General features: G+C 36.5%; 2 protein-coding genes across 2 annotated transcripts; both read right to left on the reverse strand.

Moving 5' to 3' along the window:
• Positions 1–4198: 4198 nt before the first annotated feature.
• On the reverse strand, positions 4199–9013 carry LOC111060505 (enoyl-CoA hydratase, mitochondrial-like). The gene is made up of 3 exons (XM_039444681.1): positions 8782–9013; positions 5266–5466; positions 4199–4389 (listed from the first exon to the last, which is right to left on the reverse strand). The coding sequence occupies exons 1-3, from the start codon at positions 8882–8884 to the stop codon at positions 4214–4216; spliced, it is 480 nt and encodes a 159-aa protein (XP_039300615.1). The 5' UTR covers positions 8885–9013; the 3' UTR covers positions 4199–4213.
• Positions 9014–12673: 3660 nt separating this feature from the next.
• LOC120355926 (exonuclease 3'-5' domain-containing protein 2-like) lies at positions 12674–19188 on the reverse strand. The gene is made up of 3 exons (XM_039444683.1): positions 18996–19188; positions 14624–14760; positions 12674–13188 (listed from the first exon to the last, which is right to left on the reverse strand). The coding sequence occupies exons 1-3, from the start codon at positions 19054–19056 to the stop codon at positions 13033–13035; spliced, it is 354 nt and encodes a 117-aa protein (XP_039300617.1). The 5' UTR covers positions 19057–19188; the 3' UTR covers positions 12674–13032.
• Between the last annotated feature and the right edge of the window lie 2288 nt (positions 19189–21476).

The following is a 21476-nucleotide window of genomic DNA, read 5'->3' on the forward strand; positions in this document are numbered from 1 at the left end:
GATCAGAGAGGTACCATATTCAACAAGATGCATCAAGTATGTGCATATGCGGATGACGTGGTAATAATGGCTAGAAGTGTGGCATGCTTGAAAGAAGTTTATAAAATCCTGGAAATTGAAGCACGAAAAGTCGGACTGGTTGTAAATGAGAACAAGAGTAAATATCTGTGTGTGTCAGCAATCAAGTCCAGAGTACCAAGAAATATCTACGTGAATAACAAAAAGTTTGCAGGTGTAGAGAACTTCAAGTATCTAGGATGCCCAATAAATGCCACAGGTAATAATGCTTTTATAAAAGAAAGGATTCAAGCAGCTAATAGGGCCTACTATGCCATGTTAGATTATTTAAAAGTAAGTTGGTCGGCAGGAGCACCAAGATAACAATATATAGAACATTGTTGCGTCCAGTGGCAACATATGCGGCAGAAACTTGGGTGATGAATATGGCTGACGAAAATGCATTAAAAATCTTTGAAAGATCCATACTAAGAAGAATTTACGGTCCCGTTCAGATTAATGAGCAGCAATGGCGAATAAGAAAAATGAGGAAATAGAAGCATTAATAAAAGAGAAATATAGTACGCTTCATTAAAGCCCAAAGAATAAGGTGGTTGGGGCATGTGATGAGGATGAGTGAGGCTAGAATGCCGAAAATAGTTTTTAATAGCAAGTTGCACAGCAGAAGAAAGAAAGGTAGGCCAAGGAACAGGTGGGTGGACCAAGTGATGGATGACCTGAGAAAGATGGGGGTAAGAGGATGGAAGGAAAGAGCCATGAACAGGGAAGAATGGAGGTGTGTTGTGAAGGAGGCCAGAGCTCACCTAGGGCTGTAGCGCCGGATAAAGAAAGAAATAAAAGGCATCTATCTATCTATATATATATAATGATCTTACTTCGCACATTAATGAATAATTGACGAAAGATTTTCATTTACTTTAGAAAATCGATTTTTAATGTCAATTATAATATATAAATAATCTCAAATAACTTAAACTGTACAAATATGAACATTCAATGATAGTTTGATAAACAAACATTAGTAAAAAAATATTAACAAGTCATATGGTTCATATGATTAGAAAGAAGAAGCGTGAATGTAGAGCAACCAGCTTCTTACATCTCCCCCCCTTGAACGAGAAACTTCCTCGAAGGTGTCAATTTGCTTGAGTGACAGATGATTGGTTCACTCCCATTGATTCCGCAGGCCACTTCATACATTGAATTTGATATTCTTCTTATAATGGGGAACGGTCCACTTCTAACTTCATCTAATTTATTTCTATTCAACTTGTTCCCTTTTTCTATATACACTAGTTCTTTTTCCTTGAAACCATATATTCTTCTGTTCTTATCACATCTCAGTTTGTTCCGTTTGTGGTTTAAATTGGAATTTTTTATTGCTTCTTCTCTGTCTATTTGTAAGTTTCGTTTTTTCCTCAGTTGTGATGGTATTATTTCCAAATCCTCTCCCAATAGCAGATATCTTGGTGTAAATTTAGTAGTGCTATGGATTGTCTTGTTGTATTCTGATGTGCAACTTTCCGCTATTTTCGACCACGTCTGCGTTCTTCCTTCTGGACTATTCACTTTGCATCTAATACGATTCACCAATGTCTGGTTTAGCCGCTCATTAAGACCATTTGATTGTGGGCAATCTACCGATGTGAACACCATTGTAACACCTTTTTCGAGTAGGTAATCTCTAAAATTTTTTGATTTGATAGACGCATATTGATCAGCTAATAGGATCTTGACAGAATGGTTTTGTAAGATAGGATCTAGCAAACAAATGTATTCTTTAGTAGTTTGACCGCTAGAGCTTGAAGTGAATGCATATCTAGAGAAGTGATCGACCAATATGTGTAGGTATCGTTTTGTTGAGTTGTTTCCACCAAACCCTCCAACAGTATCTATCGACATGATCTCATACGGTTCACTAGCTGGACCCAATTGTGAAAGTAATCCTATTGAGCGACCTCTTCTTGTTTTATTCTTCTTACATATATGACACGAATCACAATAGCGCTTGACCATTTCATCCATGTTGGAAAAGTAGTAATGTGGACGTATGTGTAATAGTGTGTGGTGAGTTCCGATATGTCCTAGTTGAAAATGAATTTTCTCAATCAATTCTTTACCCTTTTCTTGAGAAGGAAGATTCTTTTGTTTCCTTTCATACATTTGTAGAATATTTCCTCTTTATATTAAACATTCCTATTATTCATTATTGCTTCTTTGTTTTTTTCTTGATCGTCTTTTATTTCTTGTATAGATATCAAATTCACAACTGTTAAAATGTCTTCATTTCCTTCAAAGTGCTCTAAAACTGGATTTCTTGATAAAGTATCTGCTTCAACATTTCCTTTTCCTGGGCTATATATCAATGTGAAATCATATTACAATAGGTAGTATACAAGATCTCCCAATTCTTCATCGGTTCGTGCTTTCACTCTAAGATTCTCCAATGGTTTGTGGTCTGTGATCACTGTAAACTTCCGTCCTATCAACCAATATTGCCAATACATAATTGTCTCTTTTCAGTATCAAGATAATAATTATCTTAATAAAATAAAATTGAATTATTCAGATTGCTTTCGATATTTACAGAGAAGACAGATGACTCATAATTCAATCTTTCAACATCTGTTTTGTCATCAACCTTCTGTAAAATTTCTAAATTTTCATTCTGTATCAATTTGAACTTTTTTATTGCATCCAATCCAAGAAGTAAGTCATAAGAGAAATTATTGTTCTTCACAACATATACATCTAATATTTCTTCGATTTTATTGATTTTCATTGGAATTTTGGCCCGGCGATTTGTAAAATTCACACCACTAATAGTTCGAAAAAGGTTATGGTCGTTCATAAGTTTTGTCTTCAGCTCATCAACAATTTTCTGATTTATTAGAGTGATATTTGAGCCACTGTCATAAACCCCTTTTACAATCTTCTTTTTATCAACTAGTACATTAACTGTAATCAATGGAATGAACTTACACGCCGGCTTATTCAGTTTTTTGAGTTATCAACATCGAGTGTATTTTCCTCACAGGTTGTGAAATTCACTGTTTTATTTCTATTCCTACAGATCTCTGCAGGATGAAAGCGATTTGGTTTTCCCAAGGCTGTACATACAGAACAAGGAGTTTTCTTTCTTCTTATCTCTTCCATCTTTGTTGAGTCTTTTTTCTGGCTATTTATATGACTATGTCCGTTTGAGTTTGTGAATGAATCATATTTTTGAATCTCATTCATCAGATCTTCTGTGGTCTCGATATTTTCCTTATCTAATCTATTCTGAATATGAACTGGTAGTCCCACAACAATATGTGAGATTCTAGATTCATCTGTCATAGTTCTCTTATATTCAAGCAATAATCGTTCCTTCTTCAAAGCATAATCAAGCATAGATCCAAAATTTTCAATGTATTTGAATGAATATGCATATCTCACATTTGACCAGCCTTTATTAGAAAAAGTTTGGAGAAATGTTTTTGACCACAAATTCCAATTTTTCAATCCTAATTTATATTGTTGGAAGTATACCAATCTTCAGAACTCCCTTCTAAAAATAGTCTTAAACATGTTATTTTTTCTTCATCGTTGTGGATATTGTAACGGATACATTCTTTCTCAAAATCTTCCAGCCAGAATTTTGCATTTTGTCCAATTTTCCCCGAGAATTTTTCCAAAACAATTTCCTATCAATATCAATTGAAAATTCACTCTTACCTTTTTTCGGCATGTTGAACAAAAAAATCGATTTATAATGATCTTACTTCGCACATTAATGAATAATTGACGAAAGATTTTCATTTACTTTAGAAAATCGATTTTTAATGTCAATTATAATATAAATAATCTCAATAACTTAAACTGTACAAATATAAACATTCAATGATAGTTTGATAAACAACATTAGTAAATTATTAACAAGTCATATGGTTCATATGATTAGAAAGAAGAAGCGTGAATGTAGAGCAGCCAGCTTCTTACATATATTTACTGTATATTTTGTAATGTATTTGTATTTTTTGCTAACGACGTGGTTAAGTGGTAGAGTAGACATTAATGAGCAAACTTCGCTACGTCAACAAATAAAAAAGTCATTCTATTCTATAAATACGTACGTGTTTTAATGCCTGCGAAATTCTCTCAGGTGGCGTCTTAAGAAATATAAATAGAATTGAAAACAATTTTAAAAATTGAATTAAGTTTTTCTACACACTATACACTTGAAAATATTTACTAATGCACTTACAGCAAAACCATTGACAGCGGCAATGATAGGTTTCCTGCATCCTCTTATCTTTTCGAAATCTTTCAAAAGACCTTTCTTCACGTTACTTGAGAATGTCTGGCTCTGCATTTCTTTGATGTCAGCACCTGAATAAACAAAACAAATAACCAGTTGCATTGGACTCAAAATTCAATTTTAAAAAAGATTTGACTATTTTGTCATAGCTACTACTCAGAATAATATGCTTTTTAGACTATTTTTTCAGAACTACTACTCAGAATAATATGCTTTTTAGACTATTTTTCAGAACTACTACTCAGAATATGCTTTTTACACAATTTTTTCAGAACTAGTACTACTCAGAATATGCTTCACAACTTTAGTACTGCTCAATACACTCGTGAATAATTTGTGAATTGGAAAAAGCATTCAAAAAATATTCAAATTCATTTATTTCCAAAAAGAAAAACAATTTACTCATACTGTCATACACATACATACATGTGCAAAAATAAAAATAAAATGTACCTAATACAGTTACACATACATGCATATACATGAAGAAGAAAAACTGAACTAATTATAATATTTCTAGGCATCACCAGCAAAAAGATAACTCTCTGCCCGCTGGTGAGAGCTGCTTAAAAAAACCTTTAAATAACTGGACATTGAAACGAAAAGGTTTTATAACAAAAGTAGAGGCACTGCAAGATAAACTGCTTAGCCTCCCTCTCTACTCTTTGGGTGGACAAGTTTCGTCCACCTATTTGACATACCATCTTGAATATGTGAAATTTTTATGGACAATTTTTCTATGACGATATACTGTATATCCAGCGCAAGCTGGATCTCACAATTCAAATGAATTGAATACTCAGAATATGCATTTTAGAACTTAATGGACGGGCTTCAAAGTTTAAATTTAATTTATGACAAGGTCATAAATCACCTTGGTAATCTTGGGATTGTCAAACGCTTTTACAATGTTTTTTTTTTTGAAGAAAAAAAAAATTAAAATTCACCTGCAGCAAACGCCTTTTCACTTCCTGTGATGACGAGAGCTCCAACGGAGTCATCGTTATCGAAATGTTCGACTGCTTGACTCAGTTCCGACACGAGTTTGTCGCACAGGGCATTCAACGCTTTCGGGCGGTTGAGGGTGATCAGGCCCACGTTGCACTTCTCGCCTTTCTTCTCGGTCAATATGAACTCAAATGACGGAGCTGGAAAATAACAATTTGTTAGATTGTACAACTGTAAATGTAGCTTCCTTATTTATGCTACAAGCTTCCTTATTTATGTTTTTTGAATTTTCTATTCTTGATTTAAAATACTCTTTCTTTGCTAATTTAATCAGTTTATCATGCATTGTTTTAGCTCTATTGTATTCCAACTTGATTTCATTTTGATTGTTTGTTGTATTTCTGCTTCTACAATACAGCTCTTTCAAGTTGTCTTTTGAGTTTTTTATTTCATTTGTATTCCACTTGACCTGAGACTTGTCTTTAATGTAAAAGTTAGTTTTAGGAAAACAATTGTTAAAAACATGTAGAAAAGTTTTATAAAAGTCTTCAAAGAGATATTCATCATTCATGCAGTCATTGTTCATAGGCCAGGTCTGGAGCCCCATCATGCGCTGGAATGATTCAAGATTTGAAGGGTTTAATTTCCTTCTTTCAACTCTTCTCTTCACGTCGTTATCCAATTCCATCATTATGTTAAATACAAGTATACTGTGGTCTGATAATAGTGGTGGTAATGTATTTGTTTTGTATTTATATGCTTGAAGATCTGTGATGAAATAGTCAAGTTGACTCCTTTCTCTAGTAGTGTATTTAGCAGCTATATGTAATCCATAAGAATTTAATACATCACATAAATATTCCCTTTGCCAGCATTCGATATAGTTATCCACATTTAAATCACCACATAGAACAATTGGGAATCCGTAACTGTCCCTCATCATACTTATCAACTCATCGAGTCTCTCCAAGAACTCCAAATATGTATTTGCATTTAATGGTCTGTAGACATTTAAAATCAGAAAAGTTCTTTTCTTGCAATTCACTATGGCACCGCACACCTCTAATACTCCATCAACTGATATATCTTGGATTTTATTTATTGGGTGTATCTTAAAAGTAGAATGTTTGCTTACACCAAAAATCGCTACTCCACCGCCAATTCTATCCTCTCTAATATATTCCGTTGTTTTTGTAAATCCACTTATTTTCAAATATTTACTTTTATGCTTATCCAGCCAGGTTTCAGCAAGGCACACTATTTGGGGTGACTGCTCACACAGAAGTTATTCTAGTATGTCAATTTTATTAAATAATGAACTGATATTTAAAAATATTAGTTTTAATGTACAGTTTTTACTTCTGTCTATTTTAGTATTGCTCCTTGAAACTTTCTGAATAAAAAACGCTTCTAAGTTATGAATTTTGGCCATTTATTAACTATGATAAATAAATCCTTCGAGACTGACACATTTCCAAAGCAGATTAAGATATAAAAAGTAGTACCAATTCCTAAGAACAGTGAAACAAAAAATGTCAGAAACTACAGACCTGTTGCAGTTCAAAGTGTATTTTCAAAAATTTTTGAAATCATATTTCTCAAAAGACTTTCTATTTTTATTGAAAGAAAAAACATCTTCACTTCTCAACAGTTTGGATTCAGAAAGGGTCGGTCAACAGCAGATGCAATATTCGAACTGTTGATCAACATATATGAGAATTTGAATGCAAAGGGAGAATCAATGTGCATATTCTACGATATGACTAAAGCTTTTGACCTTATCCCACACAAGAAATTGATAAGGAAGCTGCTGACTCTGGGCATTGGGGGTATGGCATTGAAATGGATTGCAACTTATCTTTCAAACAGAAGACAGACGGTTTGTGTGAGGCATACTGGTGTGGATGGCTTGACCAAGCACTATTATTCCAAAATTCTGGAAGTTTCAAATACAGGAGTCCCTCAAGGTACGAATCTGAGGCCGATTCTTTTTCTTCTCTATGTGAAAGATTTGCCTGAATCGATTACGGAGGGAGGAATATGGATGTTTGCTGATGATGTAAGCCACCTTATACAGAGTCAAAATCATGAACAGCTAAGAAACAGAACGCAAAGAGGTTTGCAACAAATGCAGGGATGGTGCACCAATAAACAGTTGATACTAAACAGAGGCAAAACAAATTTAATCAAGTTCTACAATCGGAAAAAACCTGACCACTCACCACTGCTTAAACTGGACGGCTATAGTATTGCAGTAAATGAATCCACAAAATATCTTGGGATCACTTTGAGTAGTAACCTTCGATGGAATCAGCACATTGAAAATGTGTCTGTAAAATTGACATTAATATGTTACTTGATTCGTAGACTCTTACCTATTGTAGAAAATGATATTTTGATGAAGGTATACTACGGATGTTTTAGTAGCATAATGAGTTATGGTATAACAATGTGGGGAGGAAGCACATTGGCAAAAAGAATTTTTCTGTTACAAAAGCGTATTGTACGTACAATTTGTGGAGCACCATACTTAGCGCATTGAAAGCCACTTTTTCGTCAATTAAATATTTTGACTCAGCCATCAACATTCATCTTGGAGTCGGCCATGATGGTGAAGAGGAAGCCAGAATTGTTTATTAGAAATGAGGCAGTCCATCCATACAACACTCGACAAGCAGGATTGATTCATGTGGAGCAGGTGACATCTACTTTAGCCAGAAATGGTCCCAAATTCCTCAGCTCCGCCATATTCAATAGGGTTCCAGCGAACATTAGAACCATAGAGAGGGATGACAGGTTCAAGAGGGCACTGAAGACCTACCTGCTAACCAGACCTTATTACTCTGTAGAGGAGTTTCTGCAGAGCGACGACCACGACGCAGTAGCGTTTCCAGTGGGATAACAACAAGTATCAAGTAAGTAAGTAACGTAGTAAAAAGGATGGCTAGAAGATGAGTTGAAGAGACTATTGTATAAATTTTGTTTGTAAATAAATTTATAGTAAACTAACAGGTAACTAGTGCTCCGAAAGGGTCTAATTAAAAACTTGACCTACTGAAATCCTGAAGAATTTAAAATAGGCCAATAATCATCCTCGGTGAATTAAGATCTGTAGGTATGCAAAATTTCAAGTTAAACAGTTCAGTAGTTCAGACGTGATGGTGCGTCATTGGTAAATTTCCTAATCCGTACATGTATAAGCCAATTCTTTCTTTATTATATTATAGATAAGTCATTTATTAATTATTGTATGTGAATATAGTAATAATGAAATATATAGTTATATTGAATTAGTCATCTATCAATTATTGAATTGGTCTGAAGAAAAGAAAAACAAAAAAGAAGAAGAAAGATTTCAGCTGCCTTTGGTAAGGTTAACTTATCACGCAACTAACTCGGAACCCGTAATATATTGAACAGTAACTTCCAAAACTGTTTTGGAAGATGGTAAAATTTTAAGAAAAACTATTATGTAGCTCAATCATTTTGATAAAGAAGTATTGTAAAATACTTACCGGCACATGAACTGAATCTGGACGATAAGATAGTTTGAGCAAACAACTTGTTGGTAAAGCCCAATTTTGAACAGTTTACAACAATTTTTGAAGCAGGAAACATTTTTAAAATTCTGAAAAATTAATTTTAATTGAAGTTATTCTATCAAAGCTCTACAAATATTGCAGCTAATTATAATCTAAACAAGGTTAAGGTTCACTGTCACTAACGTAACCTTCAATCTTATCAGAGCAGACGTGACAAAACATCTTTTCATTTGAAAAATAAAAACGACTATTCTTATTAAAAAAGCTTGAAAATTAAATTATCTGTGATGAAAATATATTTTAGAACAGCTATATGAATTGGAACAAAGTAGTTTGCCATGTATTGAGACCGGGAAATTTGAAATAGTTTGGCTTTCTCCACTGGCTTTAGGATTTCCATGAATCAGTGTTTCAAATTGAGTTCAATCTTGGATTTGATTTTTAGTAAATTTTGAAGATGAAAAGCATAAATTACTATACATGAACTGTATTAGAATTGATTATTAATTTCATCTTTATAAAAGATTAATAACTCTATATTTCACATTTATTGGAATGTTCCTTATAGTCACTTGTTACTAAGCTGCGTTTACACCAAAGTTTTTAGCAAAATGTTAATAGCTCAATCCTTATAGATTCTATTAGATTGAACATAAATTATCATACACATGATGAACATGTTTTTATCAAGTTCCATTCAATCTAATAGAATCTATAAGGATTAGGTTATTAACATTTTGTTACCTAATAGCTTTGGTGTAAGCGCATCTTTAGGCTGTTGGAACGGTTCATTTGAAATTGAATTCAACTTTATTTCTGTCTCGTTAACAAGATGTTCACTCAATTTCATTTCATTTCTATCTAAGTAGTAGTATGAATTCATATGAAGAGACACATAAACATAGAATAATAGAAGATTAAATTTTATGTAGCACACAGTTTGTACGATCTTCAATTTTTGTTTCATAGTAGGCTACAGGCTGCGTTTCAACTACTGTCCACCGCTCGTAACTTGGCCTCTGGAAGGAATGCAGTCGATCTATAGTGAGGTCCACCTTATAATGACAGTATATGATCAACTTTGGTTTTGCTATCCTTGTCTATCATTCGACAAAGCCGATGGTACTATCCTTTCCTAGGTCCACAACGATGCCAATTATGTTTATGTTTTGGACAGTGTAGACATATGATTAATTAATGCAGAGAATCGGCATCGCTATTCTTCTATCTTTATTCACTGTCATTATAACGTGGACCTCACTATAGTTTTAGGCGTGACATGGCACTGGAGAGCCAGGTAGCGAGTACACAAACGCTGTGGTCTATTTGCCTTCACCAAAAATGTAATTGAGCAATTTCCATCCCACCAAATTTGTAATTCAACCAGCGATCTAAATTACATCCTAACGTTTTTAGTCGTTACATAAAATAATAGAGTTTAAGATTCAAGTTCAACTTTCAACTCAGAATTCAACTTTTTTGATGAAACTAAAAAAATAATTGTTTTTTCTGAATATTACTTCGCTTAGACTTATTATAAGATGTACTAAAAAGGGTGGATTTTATGACAATATAACGGGGATAATGGTTAAGTTACTCACAATTGGTTTTCAATATTGTTTATCCAACATATATTTTAGTAAAAATAATTTAAAATGTACATCCATGTCGTGACAATTAGAAGTTTCCCCAGTCTGTGACATTGTAAAAATGCTAGTTCTACGGAGGCTATTCCACAAAATCACTACAATATTATTTTAAAACTAATTTGATAAATCGCTATAACTATTTTAATAACTATTTTAGAACGGCTACTAACTTAATGAAAAAAATAACACAAAATTTCGACGTTTACTCCGGTCAGCTGCGGAAACAAAACTGAAAGCTGAAAATGGTGAATAGCTTTATTAGTGAGCACGGTTTGTAGTCACACTACCGAGTCGTCAACAACATGGCGCCACTTGTTCATTTCCCCCCTACGCCTCAGACCTCAGAAGCCATGTTACGAGCGGTGGACAGTACCATCAAATCAACCATACATTTTTTATTGTATGGTTTTGTTCTCACACGCATGAGGTAGGAAAACTGTTTTCTTAGCCAAAACTGCTCGGTTTCAAAACTGAATACCGTACGGTACTGTAAATAAACTAATAATAACAACAACAGTACAATAACAGCGAGGTGAAAGAGCCTTGATTCATATTGAAGTACTATTTTGAAATAATGGGAATAAAATGGGTATTTTGCTCACCAAATCAAATCAAATTTATTTCCTCCAAAAATACAACCAAAATATGTATTTAAAAATTATAGGCCTATATTAGGTATTAATTCTAAACTTAATTTCACTAAATTATATGAAATGAACAAACCCTGAAATCAATTTGACTTAATAATATATAGGACTTGAAACAATATGCTAGGTTTATGAATTAATAATAAGTTAGGCTACTGCAAAGCTTACATTGGCAACATAGTGCCTGTGCGTAAGCTAGAGTTGAGTTTATATTAAGAGAGTTGTAGGAAAAATTAAAAAGGAAATTAAGGTTTTAATTCTCAAGTATTAATTAGAAGATAAGCTAAAAAATAAAATAAAGATAAGATTGATAGAAGATGCAGAAATTTTAAAGAAGCGGCGAGCCAAAAATAAAATTCTTTGAAGTTTGAAGAGGATCAATAAATGAAAAAGTTTATATATATATATGTGTGTGTGTGTGTGTGTGTGTGTGTGTGTGTGTGTGTGTAAAAGAATTAACCGGGTACATCCGTTTGTTTTGACTTACTTGAGTCTGACGTTTCGTCCCCATCGCAGATGACATCTTCTGAGGGTGGCGTCGAAATCCACAGGTGGAGAGTGACACCCTCAGAAGATGTCGTCTGCGATGGCGACGAAACGTCAGACTCAAGTAAGTCAAAACAAATGGATGTACCCGGTTAATTCTTTCACATATAATATATCCATCCGCGAAACACTCTAATGTAATATATATATATATATATATATATATATATATATATATATATAAAAGCCAATTCTTTCGTCTTGACATCTATGGAAGGGGCTGTGGGAGGGAGAGTGGCAAGGACTTTGACTTTGAAGCATTGGTCAAAGCTCTAGTTGTGCTCAGAGCCATGGGTGGGGAAGGGTAGGGAAGTATTATTTTTTAAGGAAGCCCTGTGATTGTTGATCCGGAGGTTTAGGGCAGTGGTGGTTTCACCTATGTAGAAGGCAGGACAGAAGTTGCAGGAAAGGAGGTAGATGCAATTTTTGGAGATGCAATTACTGGATTGATGGATTGCCACTGCCCTAAACCTCCGGATCAACAATCACAGGGCTTCCTTTGAAAATAATACTTCCCTACCCATCCCCACCCATGGCTCTGAGCACAACAAGAACTTTGACCAATGCTTCAAAGTCAAAGTCCTTGTCACTCTCGCTCCCACAGCCCCCTCCATAGATGTCAAGACGAAAGAATTGGCTTTTATTTGGGTGCTTGGAGCGGCTTCCAGTCCTGGTCTTAACAGACAGCAATAGTACCATAACTATCAACTCTACACCAACTGTCCAATTAAATTGAAATAAATTTCATCATATATAAGAAATTTCACAGCTATAAAATATATATAATAAATTTTCAATAAAAATAATAAATTTAATTTCAATTCAAATTTTCTAGTGTTGAAAACACTTACAAACTTACATTAGAAATGGGGAAATTTTCGGAGACTGAATCTCCTTCCTCAACCGAGCAGACTGCAGTTTTATATATATATATATATATATATATATATATATATATATATATATATATATATATATATATATTATATAATTTAATCTCCACCAAGAAAAATTTGTCTTATTTTAATAAAAATATTCTGTACATTCACATTACACTAGACATAGGGATGATATAACTACTGTAGACCTACAGTTAGATTGACTAAAACTCTGAAAAGTCATAAGTACCTACAAATTCGCATGTTTAATTTACTACCAGATAAAATGTTAAGCAGTTACCATTGAAAACGTTTTGTATTGCTGTTGATAAATGGCTCAAGTCTGAAGCTCTATACTGTTAATGAGTACCTGGATTATTTCAATGTGTATGTTGTGTAAATTTGATCGTTTGTATAGTCTACCTTTGTGATATTTTACTTATTATCGACAAAGCCTATTGCTTACTTTTTTTAATGTTGTTTTATGGCCAATGAATTTCTTGATTATCGATTCATAAAAAAGAATGGCTGAGGAATTCTTAGAATTTGATCGCCAGGGAACAGAAGATCAATGTAGGATCGCCAGTACCATTCAACCCGAGCCCACACTTTTTTGTAGCTCCAGAACAATCGCTTGTACCAGGGTAAATCTCGTTTCAACTGTGAAAAAAAGAGTTGTTAACGAATTTGAAGGCATAAATATACATGTGATTCAACTTTCAACAATAAAATAAGCGTTTATTGCTTGACTAATGAAGAATGGATTTACAACACAGTAACTTATGTTTATGTTTTTGAAGGGACGGATTCAAAGATCCAAAGGTTCAAAGAACCTCACATGTCAACCGAAGCTTATTGTGTGTCCCAAAGTATGTTAGTTAGGCAAACCAACTCCCGTGTCCTTTACAAGGTCCTGGAGTTTTTTTCCCTATACCAACATCCCACTCCTCACCTGGTTGCTTGCAGCCAAACAGAGCACTTCTTCTAGCTCCAAGACTCGCAATCCAGTATGATATTCTTTATTCTTAGCAGTCTCTTCAGACTGATTACAAAGCCTACACATCTGGCTTTCATTTCTGAGTCCAATTGTGTGGAGATGTTTCCTGAAGTGGCCATGTCCAGTTATCAGGGCAATCACCTGCTTGACCTGACCTCTACCCAGACTCACCAGCCAGCTGGTGAAGCGAGGGCTTGCGTCTGCTAGCAGCCTTTTGCCAAGTGCTTGACCAGGATGACCCTGCCATTGCTCGACGTGTAAGTCCCTTGACCATTTACTTATTGTGTGGAAGGCAGTTGTTTTACTTATGCCATAGCCTGGCTCTGGGCCAAAGAATGGCATACTAGAACCCCGCTTAGCAAGCTCATCTGCACGCTCATTACCTCCTATGCTTACATGGCCAGGTACTCTACCAAGATGCACAGAGTTGCAAGCCTGCTTAGTGTTTTGTGGCACTCGCACACCAATTTGGACTTGATTTCATTGGAGTCAAGAGCCTTGAGAGCTGCCTGACAATCTGACAGGATTACTATATGCTTATTGCAATAGCACCTGGCAAAGCCTATGTTGGCACAAGCCATGATGCCCCAAATCTCTGCCAGAAAGATGGTACAGTGTTGTCCCAGACTTGCATAAACTTGTGTCCTAGGTGAATAACTGTACACCCCGTAGCCAGATTTCCCTTCAATGAGAGAACCATCTGTATACCAGACAAGGCTGCCTCTTTTGGGATAGGGTCCTTCCTCAGACTTCCACTCCTCTCTAGAGCAGAATTTAACAGAGAAAGGTTTAGTAAAAACCAATTCCGTGCTCATGACATCTGACGTCATTTCAAGCACAGGCTGTGAGCAACAGCTTTGGTGATTGTGCAGTGGCCTGTTCCAGACAGGCCTTCTCTCCATTGGCCTGCAACTTTCAGTCGATAGGCTGATTTCCGTGCTTCTGCCATAATATAAATGTTCAATGGCAGTAAGCCAAGAGCAACTTCAAGAGTTGCTGACGGGCTGCTCCTGAAAGCTCCAGTGACTAGAAGTAAGCCCATCCTTTGTAGACTTGTGACACAGTAACTTGTTAATAGTTAATGAAATCAACACTTACCATTAGATTGTTGAAATATTGGAACAACTGGACGGACACTAAGGCGTCATCTGCGGCATATTGGATTTGCCTCTCTGAGAGACAGCCGGCTTCCCAGTTGCTGCACGCGATGCTCCGATCTTTATCCAGTTCTTTATCTACCAACAAATAAAAAATACAATTTTATTTGTTTCTTAATAGTGTGTCACAGTTCGATTACAACAAGAATTTTTTAAAATGACTCAGATGGTAAATCATGTTTAATTTAGATGTAGTTGTGAGCTATGATTTTTCATTTCTGTAATTTGATTATTGTTTTTAAAGGGACGTATCCAAGGATCCAAAGGTTCAAGGAACTCCACACGTCAACCGAAGCTTATTGTGTTCCCAAGTAGTATGTTAGACAAAAATACCTGTGTTCTTTTCAAGAACCAGGATGGAGTTTTTCCCTATACTAACATCCCATTCATCACACGGTTGCTTGTTGCAATCCAGTGTGATATGCTTGGCAGTCTCTTCAGACTGATTAGTCCTCGTGACCAACGTGTGAGTTCTACTCCTGGCCTTCTTTGTAGGTCCTTCCGCCGAGGAAGAGGCGGCCAAATTGCCTCTAGGGCGCCTGGCCACCCATGACTCAGCTTCTTGATCCACATTTGTGCCTGGTTTTTCATTCATCACTGGTCTCTTGGGTTTTTTCTTTTCGCCCTTCCGAAACTTCGTAGGGTCAAAAGCCTCATCTCTCCCAAGAAGTTTTGCCTAAATGGCCGCCCTTCTTTGAGCAGTGGTGAGTTTTGGCCTCTCCACCCAAAAAACTCGTGAACTACGTGAGTTCCACTCCTGGCCTTTTTGTAGGTCCTTCTGCTGAGAGAGTGCACGCCAAACTGCCTCTAGGGCGCCCGGCCACCCTCGTCTCAGCCTCTTGACCCACATTTGTGCCTGGAGTTTCACCCATCTCTGGTCTCTCGGTTTTTCTTTTTGCCCCTCCGAAGCTGCCTTGATGGGGCAGATCCCGTGGGTTTGAAGGCAAGGCAACTTCTGGAGTTGCCTTGAGGTCCATTTTAGTTGCCTCCCACGACAAGCATGGATACTGTGGGTTAATTCTGATTTTCAACACATTCTTGAGTACAATGTCGACTCAAAGCTCCTCCAACCCACAGAGGGCAATTTGATTATGATTCAATGTATGAATATAATAAAATATTTTTTTTAATGTCGTTTTATAATTGTTTTTAAATGATTTAGTTATTCAAACTTCCAAGTTATTTCAAATATCAAATCATTGACGAGCTGCTCTTTAAATTTTTAAGTGCCGTTTGCATAGTGCCAGTTTAAACTGGATTCCATTGAGCTTAGACAGGACAAAATTACTCTGGATTCTCTAGATTAATATTCTATTTTATGATTTGTTTTTCAATTTCATTGTTCTAAATTGCACGATAGGAGAGGCTGTTGTTAATTATTTTCAAAAAAGAGTACTTTGAACTTTTGTTTTTCAAAAATGAAAGTGCTCTACAGTGAGGCTCACTTTATAACATTGGAGAAAGATAGAAGAAAAGCGTCGCCAATTATCTGCCATGCCACTGCCTTCCATAAAGGATAGCTGATATCGGTATATCTGATGTAATATTAACTGTTCATTCTTGTTTTAAAATGATCAATTCTATTACATTCAACGGCGTCGGGGAACCCATCGCCCAGTTGCTTCATGCAACTGTAGACACCCACTCCGGAGCCCTTCTTCCCAAATCCCTTCTTCTCTTCCTTTTGCTCCGGAGACCTTTCATCCTAGGGCGGCTGTTTTTCCATTGACTTTGCTTTTGAGCCGCCCTCTCCTATGTGCTATGTGCGTGACTTGTCGGATGGTGGGGGGGGGGGCGCACCGCGTTTTACCCACCATCCAAAGAGTCACGCACAAACTTTCTTTCATATCTGTCTTCCTTGACAAACTCTTCGTTTTCCAAATTTTCTCTAAAAACTGCTGCCTTGCAGAAGGGTTCAGTGGAACACCAAGGAAGGAGTGGCCGTAGTCGAGTGGATTAGATGCTGGCTTTGTAATCCAAAGGCCCGGGTTCGAATCCCAGCCTGGGCAAGATATTTTTCTCGGGCCACTCCCGTGTTTCGGATGGACACGTTAAGCCGTCGGTCCCGGCTGCCTAAAAAGCTGTCGTTAGGTCATGTCAGAGGCCCTGAAATTGATCAGTTGCGACCTGAAAACTCTGACCCCAGACCTGAGCCAGCCAGGTCACACGATATTATTATTTATGCTGGGAAAGAATGGCTTTCGCAAGAAGAGACCCATTAAAGATAAGCAAGGTATGTTACTTTCATCACAAGTGGAACAAATGAAAAGATGGGAGGAGCACTTTGAAGAAGTATTAAACAGAGGAAATGCAGGTGCGGAGCAGGGTTTTGCTCAAAATGAAAATATAGCTCTTGAGATAAGTGTAGATCCTCCAACAAGGAATCAGATCATTGAAGCAATTAGGACATTGAAAGCTGGAAAAGCAGCTGGAATTGACAATCTCCCACCAGAAGTGTTCAAACTAGACCCAGAACTGACAGCAGAGATTTTGGAACCCCTTTTGAAGATGATTTGGGTAGAGGAAGTAATACCCGAGCAGTGGAAAAAGGTATAATTGTGAAAATTCCAAAAAAGGGGGACATCACAAAATGTGACAACTGGAGAGGCATTACCCTGCTGTCTATTGTGAGCAAGGTGCTGGCCAGAATAATCCTTGGTAGAATAAAACCTTCAATTGAACTACAACTGAGAAAAGAACAGGCTGGATTTAGAGAAAACCGTAGCTGCATTGATCTCATTAACACTCTGAGAATCATCATTGAACAGAGTGCAGAATGGCAGAACCCCCTATATTTAGCGTTTAGCGACTTTGAGAAAGCTTTTGATTCCATTGACAGAGAATGCATGTGGAGGATTTTGGAAATATATGGCATTCCACCAAATATCTTGAATCTAATTAAGGGCTTATATGATGGTTACAAATGTCAAATAATTCATGATGGTGTGTTATCAAACCCAATTGATGTAACATCTGGTGTAAAGCAGGGCTGCATTCTGTCACCTATCCTCTTTGTTACTGTGCTAGACATGGTTATGAAAACATCACTGAACAGAAGGAAAAGAGGTATTCAATGGGGGATGCAAAACAGACTTGAAGACTTGGATTTTGCAGATGACCTTTGTCTTCTGGCACAAAGACACAGTGACATGAGAGAAAAGCTGCTGGCACTGAGTGAGGTTGCTAAAAATGTAGGCCTGAAGATTAATGAGACAAAAACGAAGGAGATGGTGGTCAATGTTCATGGAGGGGAAAGTTTTGAAATACATGGGAGGAGAATAGAGAGGGTGGACTCATTTGTTTATTTAGGCAGCATGGTAAATCCTGAGAGAGGTGCCGAGGATGATGTCAAAACTCGCATTAGAAAAGCAAATGGGGTCTTTTCACAGCTGTATACAGTATGGAGGAACAATAAAATCTCGAAACAGACGAAGCTACGAATTTTCAATTCAAATGTGAAGTCTGTCCTCCTCTACGGTTGCGAGACATGGAAGGTAACAGCTGAAATCCGTAAAAGACTCCAAGTCTTCATCAATCGGTGTCTGCGAAAGATTGAGTGCGTGTGGTGGCCAGATATGATTTAAAATGAAGAGCTCTGGCACAATACAGGACAGATGCCCAGAGACATTGAGATCAGGAAGAGGAAATGGAGGTGGATAGGCCATACTTTGAAGAAAAGAGATGGAGCAATAGAAAAGGATGCTTTGCAGTGGAATCCTCAGGGGAGAAGAAAAAAAGGAAGGCCAAGGATTTCATGGAGGCGAATAGTGGAGAAAGAGCTTGGCAAGGTGGGAAAGACATGGCGGGAGGTGAGAAGGATGGCAGATAATAGAGAGGGATGGCGGCTATTCGTGGATGCCCTATGCTCCAACTGGAGTTACAGGAATTAAGTCAAGTAAGCCAATTCTATTACATTCAAGAAAATATATTTTCAATGATTAAATAATAAATTTTCATTATTGAGATGGAATATTTTATTAAGTAATAATATTTTTATATTGTTAAAAAACGATCTGGCAACTTTGCAGACCTAGAAGAGGACAGCACTATCTGCTTTGTGAATGATAGAAAAGGATTGACACCAATGTTAATCGAATACTGCCATTATAACGTGGACCTCACTATAGTGATTATATTCAAGAAAAGCAATAATGATTGATGCCGTATCTACATTTTGGCCCAGTCTGTTTACCGAATGAAGACAAATGAAGGCCATTGAAGGCCAGCGCTAGCAAACCACCAATTTACACACTAGCGCTGGTCGACATTGGCCTTCATTGGGTAAATAAGTGGATGCGGCATAAAATACTCACTCAAATAGAGATTGGACATCTTTCCGAGGCCCGCAGACACCGATCCGACAGCCTGGGCCATGTGCCTCAAGTCCAGCACTCCATTGCAACGTACGCCGTAGTCTCGCAACAGTCTGCTCGCATCACTGTTAACTGCCACGCCAGTCTTTATTATCGATCTATCAGACAGCAGTGCCTACAAAAGAGCAGCAAAATGTCAGACATAAATCCTTGCAGGGGATGTTTCAAATATCTATAGTGATGTCCACGTTATAATTGCAGAGAATCGACAACCCTGCTCTCCTATCTTTCGCCATTGCCATTATAACGAGGACCTCACTATTGAAGAGAATCTAGGGTAGGAGATATAGTATATCTCCTCGCTGAACCATATTATGGTAATTAGCGTAATTATGTAGTAAACTTTGACTCCAATTCTGCATAAAAAATACATAGTCCGGGCGCAAATGTCATTCCGTGGTCATTTTTGAGTAACAGCCGTGGAAGATGTCTCAATTTATTCGTTAGGTCTAGCATAATAAGGATCGTGATGATGGAAACAACGAAAATTTTTGACATCATTGAAAAATACAAGATGGCGGTCATTATTGACAGAATTTTTATATCGCTTGTTATTCAGTTATTGTGAGAGATATCGCATTGGTTTTACCTCCAAAGTGTTTAGAATAATCCAAACAATGATGTTCGATTACTGTACTAATTTTATTGTGATAATGCTTTTCTTATGAATTACAATAAAACAGCATGGAACCCATGTCCTTTCATTTACACTGGTTGAAAAATGTTACATACAGAGTGGGTGAAAAGTTTGAGAACCGCTTAATATCTCATACTCAATAGTTATTTGTGCAACTAGTGCGCAAAGTAACAGTTTGCTGCACCGAAAGAAACGTTTATGCCCGAGCCGTAGGCGAGGGCGGAATGGTTTGTTGAGTGCAGCAGAGGAACTTTGCGCACGTATTTCACATTAAATTTTTCCTACAGTTACCATTGAATATGAAAATTGGGTAATTATGGGTAAAATTGCCTGAAATCCATCAAATGTTTTTCTGTGTAATTTTATTATTGATAAAAACCTTAATCCTAAAATCCTAAAGTCCTCGTTGTCCTTGGTTATAATATCTACTTAATAAGGTGCTCGTTGTGCTTCGTTGCACCTCTGCTCACTATAGCAGCCCAGTTACTGTTACCAACTTCATTTTGATTTTGCTGCACTGTTGCTCCATATAACCTACTAAGTATTTTGCGTTGCCATGTTGCAAATCTGGAGTGCAGAAAAAATTTTTCCCGCACTAGAGCGGAAAAGTGATTCATTGCGTTCTGTAATCAGTGCAGCAATGGCCACTTTTCAAGGTAACTGTAGGAAAAGGTAATTTGATGGTGGGTGTGATAGGGGATCCCACTAAAATTGAAAATACTACTTCACTATGACTTCAAAAATCTGGTCCGACATCTTCGATACGCCATTTTGAATCCAAATTTGTTTTTTTAAGAAGGAAGGTGGTCATCCCATACATGGTTTCAATACGGAATTTCAAGGCAATTTCACGGAATCTCGAACCCTTTGGAAGATTTTTTAAAATTCCCTATTGAAATCATGTATTGCATGACCACCTTCATTTAAAAAAACAAAGTTGCATTCAATATGGCAGACCAGATTTCGAAGTCATAGTAGAGAAGTATTTTCAATTTTAGTAGGAACCCCAATCACACCCACCGTCAAATTACCTTTGTGTATGAGATATTAAGGCGTTCTTGGACTTTTCACCCACTCTGTAATATATTATTTGATGAAATTCAAGTTCAAACATAATGAAAACACTTCCTTCAAAAAGTATTTATAATTATACGTTTCGAGGGAAAATTAAGAACAAAAAAAAGTGGAAAATTCGGGAATAGATCCGAGAACACTCTACCGAGCACTCTACCGCTAGAACACGGCTGCGGTAGTATGATGTCTTATACTAACGCTATAAGTTCCTCACTTATAAAAAAACAAATTTTACAACAATGTAAACTATGCTCGTTGTATAAAAAATGTCATGTCCCATAATGAAATTTGAACATAAATTATGAAAAATCTAGAAGGAAAATTGAAATTTGGGCTTCCAGGTGCACGAGATTGATATTTTTAGAATCTATGTGCAAAATTTGGAGATCTAAATCATTCCCGGTTTTCCGGTATGCAATCCACAAGTTGACATGTTTTGATGCGAACAAACGAACAAACACAACCCTGCTCTCTCTTATTATATAGATAACTCTTTTGAAAATTCAACTGATAAGATTCAAATACCATACTCTCTGCTCATGTTCAAAAAGGATCACAGAAAGAGGCCATACTGCAAGCTGCGAACAAACTTTATGCCTCCTACCTTAATGACATAAGAAGTGAATTTGAAAATGAATGTCTGCACTTCAAAATGTATGGAGAACAGGAAGAACTTGGTGGAATACATGACGTGTTTAAATAAATTATAG

Source organism: Nilaparvata lugens, unplaced genomic scaffold, assembly GCF_014356525.2.
Source record: "Nilaparvata lugens isolate BPH unplaced genomic scaffold, ASM1435652v1 scaffold5260, whole genome shotgun sequence".
Taxonomy (NCBI): Eukaryota; Metazoa; Arthropoda; class Insecta; order Hemiptera; family Delphacidae; genus Nilaparvata; species Nilaparvata lugens.